General features: G+C 37.0%; 1 protein-coding gene and 1 long non-coding RNA gene across 4 annotated transcripts in view; one reads left to right on the top strand and one right to left on the bottom strand.

Moving 5' to 3' along the window:
- The window catches only part of LOC110133759 (uncharacterized), a 259888-nt gene that overhangs the window by 21491 nt on the left and 226272 nt on the right, over positions 1 to 12125 (top strand). For all 3 annotated transcript variants that reach the window (XR_011482541.1, XR_002312872.2, XR_011482540.1), the window contains exon 2: positions 5817 to 5958. This is a non-coding gene — a long non-coding RNA (uncharacterized lncRNA). The remainder of the gene's footprint in view (positions 1 to 5816; positions 5959 to 12125) is intronic.
- Positions 8547 to 12125, bottom strand: part of ENPEP (glutamyl aminopeptidase) — a 78639-nt gene continuing 75060 nt past the window's right edge. Inside the window, exons 19-20 of the mRNA XM_020887924.2 lie at positions 10384 to 10462; positions 8547 to 9352 (exon numbers count right to left, since the gene is read on the bottom strand). Of these exons, the coding sequence (XP_020743583.2) occupies positions 9206 to 9352; positions 10384 to 10462 (226 nt within the window). The 3' untranslated portion in view covers positions 8547 to 9205. The remainder of the gene's footprint in view (positions 9353 to 10383; positions 10463 to 12125) is intronic.

The raw sequence follows: 12125 nt of genomic DNA, 5'->3' as shown, positions 1-12125 counted from the left end.
GCTTGTGTTCGGTCCTTGCTGTTTTGTCCTTTATTGTGTCCATCTTTGCATGAAAAGTTCCCTTGGTATCTCCAACTTTTTTGAAGAGATCTCTAGTCTTTCCCATTCTATTGTATTCCTCTATTTCTTTGCATTGTTCACTTAAGAAAGCTTTCTTATCTCTCCTTGCTATTCTCTGGAACTCTGCATTCAGTTGGATATCTTTCCCTTACTCCTTTGCCTTTTGCTTCTCTTCTTTTCTCAGCTCTTTGTAAGGCCTCCTCAGACAACCGCTTTGTCTTCTTGCATTTCTGTTTCTTGGGGATGGTTTTGCTCACCACCTCCTATATAATGTTACAAACCTCTGTCCATAATTTTTCAGGCACTCTGCCTACCAGCTCTAATCCCTTGAATCTAATCATCTCCACTGTATAGTCATAAGGGATTTGATTTAGGTCATACCTGAATGGTCTAGTGGTTTTCCCTACTTTCTTCAATTTAAGCCTGAATTTTGCAATAAGGACCCGATGGTCTGGACCATAGTCAACTCCCGGTATTGTTTTTGCTAACTGTATAGAGCTTCTCTATTTTTGGCTGCAAAGAATATAATCAGTCTGACTTCAGTATTAACCATCTGGTGATGTCCATGTGCGCCGTCACAGCCACCACGCTCATGCGCCTCAAGATGGAGAAGCTCTATACAGTCAGCAAAAAAAAAGACCAGGAACTGGCTGTGGCTCAGATCATGAACTCCTTATTGCCAAATTCAGACTGAAATTGAAGAAAGTGGAGAAAACCACTAGACCATCCAGGTATGACCTAAATCAAATCCCTTGTGACTATACAGTGGAAGTGAGAAATAGATTTAAGGGACTAGGTCTGATAGACAGAGAGCCTAATGAACTATGGACAGAGGTTCGTGACAGTGTACAGGAGACAGGAATCAAGACCATCCCCCAGAAAAAGAAATGCAAAAAAGCAAAATGGCTGTCTGAGGAGGCCTTACAAACAGCTGTGAAAAGAATGGAAGTAAAAGCAAAGGAGAAAAGGAAAGATACACCCATCTGAATGCAGAGTTCCAAAGAATAGCAAGGAGAGATGAGAAAGCCTTCCTCAGCGATCAATGCAAAGAAATAGAGGAAAACAATAGAATGGGAAAGACTAGAGATCTCTTCAAGAAAATTAGAGATATCAAGGGAACATTTCATGCAAAAATGGGCTCAAGAAAGGACAGAAATGGTAGGGACCTAACAGAAGCAGAAGATATTAAGAAGAGGTAGTAAGAATACACAGAGGAACTGTACAAAAAAGACCTTCATGACCCAGATAATCACGATGGTGTGATCACTCACCTAGAGCCAGACATCCTGGAATGTGAAGTCAAGTGGGCCTTAGGATGCATCACTAGGAACAAAGCTAGTGGAGGTGATGGAATTCCAGTTGAGCTATTTCAAATCCTGAAAGATGATGCTGTGAAAGTGCTGCATTCAATATGCCAGCAAATGTGGAAAACTCAGCAGTGGCCACAGGACTGGAAAAGGTCAGTTTTCGTTCCAATCCCAAAGAAAGGCAATGCCAAAGAATGCTCAAACTACCACACAGTTGCACTTATCTCACACATTAGTAAAGTGATGCTTAAAATTCTCCAAGCCAGGCTGCAGCAATATGTCAATCATGAACTTCCAGGTGTTCAATCTGGTTTTAGAAAAGGCACAGGAACCAGAGATCAAATTGCCAACATCCGCTGGATTGTTGAAAAAGCAAGAGAGCTCCAGAAAAACATCTATTTCTGCTTTATTTACTATGCTAAAGCCTTTGACTGTGTGGATCACAATAAACTGGAAAATTCTGAAAGAGATGGGAATACCAGACCACCTGACCTGCCTCTTGAGAAACCTGTATGCAGGTCAGGAAGCAACAGTTAGAACTGGACATGGAACAACCAACTGGTTCCAAATAGGAAAAGGAGTATGTCAAGGCTGTATTTTGTCACCCTGCTTATTTAACTTATATGCAGAGTACACCATGAGAAACCCTGGGCTGGATGAAGCACAAGCTGGAATCAAGATTTCCGGGAGAAATACCAATAACCTCAGACACGCAGATGACACCACCCTTATGGCAGAAAGTGAAGAAGAACTAAAGAGCCTATTGATGAAAGTGAAAGAGGAGAGTGAAAAAGTTGGCTTAAAGCTCAACATTCAGAAAACTAAGATCATGACATCCGGTCCCATTACTTCATGGCAAATAGATGGGGAAACAGTGGCTGACTTTATTTTTGGGGGCTCCAAAATCACTACAGATGGTGATTGAAGCCATGATATTAAAGGATGCTTACTCCTTGGAAGGAAAGTTATGACCAACCTAAACAGCGTATTAAAAAGCAGAGACATTACTTTGCCAACAAAGGTCCGGCTAGTCAAGGCTATGGTTTTACAGTGGTTATGTATGGATGTGAGAGTTGGACTATAAAGAAAGCTGAGCACTAAAGAATTGATGCTTTTGAACTGTGGTGATGGAGAAGACTCTTGAGAGTCCCTTGGACTGCAAGGAGATCCAACCAGTCCATCCTAAAGGAGATCAGTCCTGGGTGTTCATTGGAAGGACTGATGTTGAAGCTGAAACTCCAGTACTTTGGCCACCTGATGGGAAAAGCTGACTCACCTGAAAAGACCCAGATGCTGGGAAAGATTGAAGGCAGGAGGAGAAGGGGACGACAGAGGATGAGATGGTTGAATGGTATGACAACTCAATGGACATGAGTTTGAGTAAACTCCTGGTGTTGGTGATGGACAGGGAGGCCGACGTGTTGTGGTTCATGGAGTCACAAAGAGTTGGACATGCCTGAGTGACTGAACTGAACTGAACTGATGTCCATGTGTACAGTCATCTCTTATGTTGTTGGAAGAGGGGGTTTGCTATGACCAGCATGTTCTCTTGGCAAAACTTATTAGCCTTTGCCCTTTTCCATTTTGTACTCCAAGGCCAAACTTGCCTTTTATTCCCAGGTATCTCTTGACTTCCTACTTTTGCATTCCAAACCCCTTTGATGAAAAGTACATCTTTTTTGGTGTTAGTTCTAGAAGGTGTTGTAGATTTTCATAGAACTGTTCAGCTTCTTTGGCATTAGTGGTTGGGACATAGATTACTGTGATGATGAATGACTTCCCTTGGGAATGAACTGAAATCATTCTGTCATTTGCGAGACTGTACCTAAGTACTGCGCTTCAGATTGTTTTGTTGACTATGGGGGCTGCTCCATTTCTTCTAAGTGATTCTCACCCACAGTAGTAGATGTAATGGTCATCTGAATTAAATTCTCCCATTCCCATCCATTTTAATTCACTGATTCCTAAAATGTTGATGTTCACTTTTGCCATCTGCTTGCTAATTTACTGTGATTCATGGACCTAACATTCCAGGTTCTTATGCAGTATTGTTCTTCATACCAGTCCCTAATTAGGATTTTTGATTTACAAATACTTTCTTTGGTACTATGGATTTTCTTATAACTCTCTTGATAGTACCATTTGCAGCAATAAAGTTTTTGATTTTGATATAGACTAATTTGTCTATTGTTTTATTTTGTTGTTTATGCTTTTGGTATCATGAGTAAGAAATCATTGTCTCATCCAAGATCACAAAGATTTACTTACTTGCATGTTTTTTGTTTTGTTTTGTTCTTTTGTAGTTTTAGTTTTTAGGTTTATGATGTATTTTGAGTTAATTTTTGTGTATGATGTAAGAAAGCCTTCCAACTTCATTTTATTTGCGTGTGGATATCCAGTTATCCTAACACCATTTATTGAAAAGATTTTTTCTACATTATTATTATCTTATAAAGAATCAAGTGACCATATATGTAAGTATTTATTTCTGGCCTCTCAATTCTCTTACAGTGACCTATCTGTCTCTCCTTAATGGCAGTATCATATTCTATTGATTATTGTAGTTGAGTAGTAAGTTTTAAATTTGAGAAATGTGAGTTCCACAACCTGTTCTTACTTTGAAGATTCTTTTGTTTATTCTGTGTTCATTTCAATATGAATTTTATGATCAGGTTTTCAGTTTCTGCAAAAAAGCAAGGTGACATTTTTTAGGGATTATGTTGAATCTGTAGATTGGGGAGTATTGCTATTTTCACAGTATTATGTCTTCCAATCTATGAACCTGAGATGTCCTTCCATGTATTGAGATCTTTATTTTTTTTAAACAATATTTCCTAGTTTTAAGTCTACAAGTCTTGGACTTCTTTTGTTAAATTTGTTGCTTAGTATGTTATCCTTTTAGATGGTCTTGGAATGTAACTAATTTTATTTTCTTATTTTTCATTGCTAGGGTATTGAAATGCAATTAATTTGTATCCTGCAACTTTGCTGAATTCATTTAGTAGTAATCGTCTGTGTGTGTGTATGTGCATGTATTCTTTAGGATATTCTATGTGCAAGATTATGTCATTTGATAATAAAGATCATTTTCTTTTTTCTAATTTGGATATCTTTTTAAAAATAATTTTTAAAATTTATTTATTTTTGGCTATGCTGGATCTTCATTGCTGTGTGGACTTTCTTTAGTTGCAGCGAGCAGGGGCTACTCTCCAGGTGTGGTGAGCAGGCTTCTCATTGCCTGGCTTCTCCTGTTGAGGAGTATGGGCTCTGGTGCTCACCGGCTTCAGTAGTTGCAGCTCCCAAGTTCTAGAGCACAGGCTCAATAGTTGTGGCCCTCTGGCTTAGTTGCTCCATGGCATGTGAGATCTTCCTGAATCAGGGATGGAATTCATGAATCCTGCAGTGACAGGTGGATTCTTTACCACTGAGCCACCAGGGAAGCTCTGGGTGTCTTTTATTTCCTATCCTTTCCTAATTTCCTTTGCAAGAGTTCCACTCCAGTGTTAAGCAAAGTTGCAAGCAGGCACATCCTTGTCTTGTTACTGATCTTAAGGGCAAAGCATTCAGTCTTTTCAGCTGTATGTGTGATGTTAGCTGCTGGTGTTTCATAGATGCTGTTTTTCAGGTTGAAGGAGTTCCCTTCTAGTCCTAGCTTGTTGAATGTCTTATCATGAAAGGGTACTGGATTTTTTCAAATGTTTCTTCTGCACCATGGGAATGATCATGTGGTTTTTGTCCTTATTCCATCAATATAGTACATCACATTGATTTTCGTGTGTCAAAACAATCTTACATTCTTGGATAAATTCCAGTTGGCACTTGGTCATGGTCTTTAATCATTTTTCTTTGTTGCTAGATTTGGTTTGTTAGTATTTTGTTGAGAGCCGTTGTGCATATATTAGAAAAGGATGTTGATCTGTAGTTTGGGGGATTTTTTTTCTTGTGATGTCTTTGCCTGGTTTTGGTATCATTGTGTTAATGACCTCATAGAATTGAGAAGTGTTCCCTCCTTGTCTATTTTTTGCAAATTTGTGAGGGATTGGTGCTAATTTTTCCTTAAATATTTGGTAAAATTCATGAAGTAAACCATCTGGTCCTGGGCTTTTCTTTGTGGCAAGTTTTTGTTTTTAATTACTAAATCAATCTCTGTTGTTACAGGTCTATTTAAATTGTCTGTTTCTCCTTGAGTCAGTTTGATAGTTTGTGTTTTTCTAGGAATTTGTTCACTTAATCTAAGTTATCTGATTTGTTGGTGTATGGCTATGCATAGAGTTCTCTTTAATCCTTATCTCTGTAAATTTGATAGTGATGCCTCCTCTTTCCTTCCTTATTTCAGTAATTTAAGTCTTCTCACTTTTTTCTTGATCATACTAGCTAACGGTTTGTCAGTTTTGTTGTTCTTTTCAAATAACTGATTTTTGGTTTTATTGTTTTCCTCCTGAAATTCAGGCAAATAGAACAGCCCCTATCTGGAACATTGCTGGATCTAGTGGCAGAAGGAAAATGGAGAATGTGGCAAACCATTGCTGACTCTGGACATTTCTGCCTGAGATTGACACACATCAGTCTTGCCAATATTTCACCAGCCGAAGTAAGTCACATGCCTGTGCTGAACTATCTCACAGTGGGGTGAGATGGTAGAATTCTCTTCAGGGATGGACGGTGACTGCTACTGAGCAATAACACAGTTTGACACATTGTCTTTCTTTCGTGCCTTCAGTTGCTTAGGTTGTTATTCCTGAACCCAACTTTATTTTATTTGCCAAACTGGTGTCTTAAGTGAAGACTAGGAGATATCACAATAGCAACAATAATAGCATCTAATGTTAATTGAGTGATTATCATTTTCCATACAATGCATCCTTTACCCGTGTTTTTGCATTTAATCCTCACAACAACCCAGTGATGTGGTGATTATTTTTGTCCTCACTTTATATATGAGGAAACTGAATAATAGGGAGATTAAAGGCAAGTAGTTGAAACTCAAATTAAGGTGACTAACTTTAAAACACTCGTTTCTACTTTAGTATGTGATTAAGTACATAGATTCTGGTGAAAAACTAAGTTCAAGTCCTGGCTCATGCCATACACTAACTTTTTGGCCTTGGGCAAGTTGTGTGACTTCTCTATTTCTCCATCTGTAAAATGAGGATATTAACAGTACCTATCTCATGGGTTTTTCTAAAGTTCACATATAGAGATTGATGTATGTGGAGTGCTTGTGTTTAGAATAGGGCTTGGTATTAGAAAGGAATTTGTTATTATTGTTACTGTCACTATTAGTATTATTTAGCAGTTTTGGAAGTTTCATTGGTTATTCTACTCTTCTTCTGTTCCCTGCTTATTCTCCCTTTGAGAATTACCATTCTAGATTTCTCTTCCCACCTTATATTTATCTATTTTTGGAATAACACTTTATCTATGTGGAGGGTAAACTGTAGGAGTACCACTGCCTTCAACCTACCTGTATATCTCTGCTCCCCAGAACTTCCCTGCCTGTCACTTATATGTTCATAGTTTATTATATAAGCTCCTAGTTTATACTTGTGTGGGTGCATAGCAGTGATCTGCAATATGGGAATAAACTGCCTAGAAGGAGGCAATAATTATTACTGGCCCTGCTTCTTGCTACATGACTTTGCTGATCATTTCTTCCTGTTATTTCTTTAAAGTTGATGGTTTATTGTGGTTTAATTTTGGATACAACATACTAAAATTTTTCCCTGTAAAAATCATGACACAACCAAAAAAGCACAGTAGCAAACTCTTCTTGGCATAGATCTATCTATTGGTCATCAGCCTTTAAAAACCAGATACTGTTTGTGAAGGGCTTGATTGGCTAATGGAGTTATAAACACAGTGTGCAGTTCTTTTTCATATGGGGTGAAGAGAACTAAGCAATTCATTCTCAGGTTTAGTGCTTATAGGCAAGTTGGGAATCTGTTTCATGCACCATCTCCTTCAAATTTTTTTCTTTTAAGAATTTATTGCATAAAGCAGAAGGATAAAACATCCCACTTCCTTATTTATCCAGTTGAAACAATACATAGACTTTAAGTGCTGGTTTTGATTATGGTCAATATAAAGTTAGGGTGTTAATCCCCATGAGGATAGTGGGATTTTTTTTTTTTCTGATGATTTATACTGTTAATGTTTTTTTCTTCTGAAGTAATTTAAAACAATATTTTAAAAGTTTTAGTCTGAAAATATCTTCTTTTTTTGTCTCCTTCCTCCTCCCCCCAGTCCACATTTGACTTTGACAGTTTAGCTATGTGGATTGAGAAGTAAAAATTAAGACACAGCAATAGGAAAATTTACAAAGTTTGAGAGTCCTTGATTAGGGAACATTTTTTATGTAAAGTAAAAGGTAGGGTTTTGATTGTTTCCATGTGTTTCAATTATCATCAAACCAATCTTAAATTATACTTCTGAAGGTTCCAAATAAATTTAGATTTTCTAGATACAGCAGATTGGAACATACTAATTTACTATCTTTTCTGTCTGCTGGACTTGTGTTGTGGATCTACTAGGCATCAAGTGCCATATTAAACATGTTCTTGCCACCAGCTCCTACAAAATTGATCTTTAGTCAAATCATGAATATAAATTTGATTAGTGCTATTCTGTATGAATTGGTGATGAACAAGAAGGCCTGGCATGCTCCTGTCCATGGGGTCACAAAGAGTCGGACACGACTGAGTGACTGAAGTGAATGGAACTGATTCTGTATGGATTAGGACATAAAGGTTTTCACATTAAAGTTATATCTAAGAAGATATATCCTCATATATGCAGAGTCATGTTGGAAACATCCATGGGTTTCCTTATTTTCACACTTAAAGATTGCTAGGTTAGATCAAAGCTAAATTCTAATTCCATTTAGTTTTAGGGAATGATCACCCTTCTCTTTTTTTTTTTTTTCACCCTTCTCTCTTTCCTAATAAGTTTCCAATTATTTAGCCCTTTGCCTCTAAAATCCATTTAGGATTTAAGCACTATCTTCCCCTTAATTTCATAGCTTATTTGAAGGAACTTTGTAGGGAATGGAGCAAGATGACAGAAAACTAAGCATGAAAAAGACTGGGTTCTTGAATCTTATTGCCTACTGCTAAAGTATTTGGGGAATGCTACAGTCACAGTCATTATTATTCGAGAGTAAAGGAACACTGGAAAACAATGTATTTTTTCAAGGTAACCATTCAGATTTATTTTAAAAAGGAGAGGAGAATTCTTTTGTTGATTTTATAAGACCAAAGGTAAGAGTCAGGTATTTCTTTGGCTAATTCATGCAATTCTTCAGTAAAATTTAAGCCCAGGTTACTTTGATAGGATTTAAAAGAGTAAAAACAAATGTGAATACAATGATGCTGGATCTGTGTAATTCTGAATAATAAAATAAAGATTAAGATGGTAATATTGGTCCCTCAAGTACTGGTATTTAAACTTTAAAAATCATTCAAGAGAGAAGATTAAGTGGTGTTTCTTTGGTACTAAAAACGTAAAGCTAAGACCAAATTGTTCTATTTTCACAGATTTAAGATACAAAGAATGATATTTAAAGACCTTAAAATGGCTACTAAATTATCTTCAGTTTGTAAAGAATCTCCTACGAAGTATGCTTAGAAGAAATCCCTGAGTACATTAACTACTCTATTAGTATCTTCCTTCATAAACAAAAAGGAACAATTTAAAAGCTTTGCAAGACATATAAACACAGTACTTAGTGAAAGTAGTATCTATATATAAAACTCCTTCCATAGTGCTTGTAAATTAGGCCACCAAATATTTAACAGGAGAAACAATAGAGTCACCAAATTAAAATATGATATTTGGACACATTAACCATTCAAATCAAGAAACCAGTTTCTTATGGTGTCCCTGTTTTGTTTTAGCCACTCGATATTGTTTTCCACTGTTTCCAGTACTTGCTCCCTAGGTTTTTGTCCCGCTCCAGCTTCAGGATATCTTTCGAAAAAGCTCTTGATCTATAAAAGAGAATGCAATAATTAAGAAAGTAATTTTAAGTCCAATTATTCTTCAGGGATTTTATTTACATTCTGGATTTGTTTCCTTCTTCCCTGTAAATTCAGTATCACTGAACAACATTAAGGTACATCTTCTGATGCATCATTCAGATTGAGCCCATCTCTCAGCTTAGTAGTCATGACCCCTGGCTTTGGACGCCTGGCAGCATGTCCCGCAAAAGAGGCCCTGATGTGTTGGGGGAGAGCGGCACAGTGGTGGCTGGCATGCTCTCTTTGTTTCTGTAGGTTTCTCAGTTTTCTGCACGTTCCCCCAAGGTGTTTCCTGGAAAATCTGTACTGTGGAATGATGGCTTTGCATAGCTTTTTGTTGCAAGAGTGTAGATTGTTTTATATACTTTCAGTTCACTCATTGAGGGCTCATCAAAAAATCTCTGTTAAATTTGGTTTGTTTTCCCTCTTCCCTCCAAAACCCTCTCCCAAACTTAACCATAGTAGTATCTGCTATTTACAAAAATAAGAATTATTTTGTTTCACAGAAGGATGTAACATTCCAATATCTTAAACAGATACTGAAAATTCATACAGTCTCTGTCTAACGTTAATGAACACCCTCTCACCCCTCCACCCCAGAGGAACCGAGGTATCCAAAATCTGAAAGACTTGGGCTTAGTTTTGAAATTCCAAAACTCTGAATTCTGAAAGGAATCAAATCTTGACCAGCTTATCCCAGGATTACACTTATCTGGAAAGCAGAGATGAACTGCTCATGGCTTACTAAACTGTATGGTCTCATGGACCATGAGCCTAAGCCTCCCCAGGCCTCACCTTTCTCAACTTTTAAACTTTATTTCTTGGTTATTTGAAATTTTTTTAGTTTAGAAAAAAAATAGATGTACATTGAATTATATATAAGAATCATTACTTTTTCCTTGTCTTCTAGGATCTGAATAGAGAAAATATCATTTCTACTTGAAAAAAAAAAATTAATTCTGTTCCTTCCTTGACAAGTATAGAGGAATTTCTCTTCCTACCTGCCACAGTTGCAGTTCGGTGTTGAATGGCTCTGCTATAGTGACAATCCGGCCAAGGTTTCTGTTATTGAGTGTATACCTGAAGAGAAATTTAGGGGTGGAAAAGGCTACATTAGTGCTCAGAACTTTAAATCTTTCCTCTAGATGCAGACATGTCCTTTTTATTTTGAGAGCTTTTGAAAAGTAATTTTCAAAGTACAGTAAGTATAAAACAGTAAGGAAACATATTTAATTTAAAATAATTCTATTCAGGAGAAATTCACAGCAACTTCTGCACTTTTTTTTTTTTTATAGACAGATCCACACCAGACCCCAGAAATGGTAGACTGGTTGTTATATTCCCCAAATTCTCCTTCTTCCTGCACACATGAGAACCGTAGTCAGATTACATTTCTCAGCTTTCCTATTAGCTAAGTGCAAACAGGTGATCCAGTTCTCATCAATGGAACATAAACAGAAGTGGTAGGCTCAACTTCCACCTTCTTGTTAGGGAAGTAAAGGGAAATTGCTTGCCTTTGATCTTTTCTTCCTTCCCCTTCTTCCAGATTTCAACTACACAGAATAGGGCCCTGGGCCTCATGGAGCACAACCACCCTGACAACTTGGAATGCTCACTTCAGGAGACCAATCTGAATGAGAAATCATTACTTATGCCCTTTAAGCTGCTGTATTTCTGTGTTTCTGTTACAGCAGAATAACTGTCACCTTTATCTTAACTAATAATCTATGTGTCTTCCTGCAGATAGAGAAATTTGAATATAGGCTATTTATTCTGCTTCCATAAAGCTTTATTGGCTACTTGCATATTTGGCATTATGATCTATATCAGCCTGCTAAGCAAAGACATTTGAAGCTAAGTGCAAAGATAGCACTTTAGTGATTATATTCTATTCCTATACCTTTTGCATTTCTCTCTTAAAAAGAATCACAAATTTCCTTAAAAAGCAAATGCAAATGACAGTGATACAGGTAAAATTTCATCCCAATTAATCACAGTGTAAAGAAAAGCATCACAAGAATTATCTATAAACCTTGAATTTTTGGAATGTTGGGAAAGGATAAAGGAAATATATCAACATATAAAATAAACATATAAAGTAAACAGGAGGAGAAATTTTACATTTTACATTTAAAAAGTATCACATGAAAAGCAGAAATCATGAAGATAAAAACTAATAGTTTGTCACATACACATTAAAAAATTTATGCGAAAGGAAGCCTGCCATAAAATTAAAAGTAAAAATTTATTATTTTGTTGTAACAAGAGCAAATATTTTGACTATATAAAGAACCCTTTCAGATTGGTGAAAGCTGCTCAGTCGTGTCTGACTCTTTGCGACCCCATGGACTATACAGTCCATGGAATTCTCCAGGCCAGAACACTGGAGTGGGTAGCCCTTCCCTTCTCCGGGGATCTTCCCAACCCAGGGATCGAACCCATGTCTCCCTCATTGCAGGTGGATTCTTTACCAGTTGAGCCACCAGGGACACACTTTCAGATTGGTAATAGGGAGAAATATGCCAACATGAAATTAGCAAAAGAATGAATCATCAGTTTGCAAAAGAAATATAAAGAGAAAATGTACCCAATGGAAACAGATGAAATGTTCTAATGATTACCCACAATTTCGGTATCCTAGGTCCAGTGATCACTCTTATCACAGACACCACTGAATTTAAATCCATTATGTCTTTTGTCTTTATTCTCTTAGAAGTCTAAGGCAAATAATTTCCCTTTGCTT

Source organism: Odocoileus virginianus, chromosome 21 (genome assembly GCF_023699985.2).
Source record: "Odocoileus virginianus isolate 20LAN1187 ecotype Illinois chromosome 21, Ovbor_1.2, whole genome shotgun sequence".
Classification (NCBI taxonomy): domain Eukaryota; kingdom Metazoa; phylum Chordata; class Mammalia; order Artiodactyla; family Cervidae; genus Odocoileus; species Odocoileus virginianus.
Note: the sequence above shows the minus strand (reverse complement) of the source record. Positions and strands in the feature narration are given on the sequence as shown.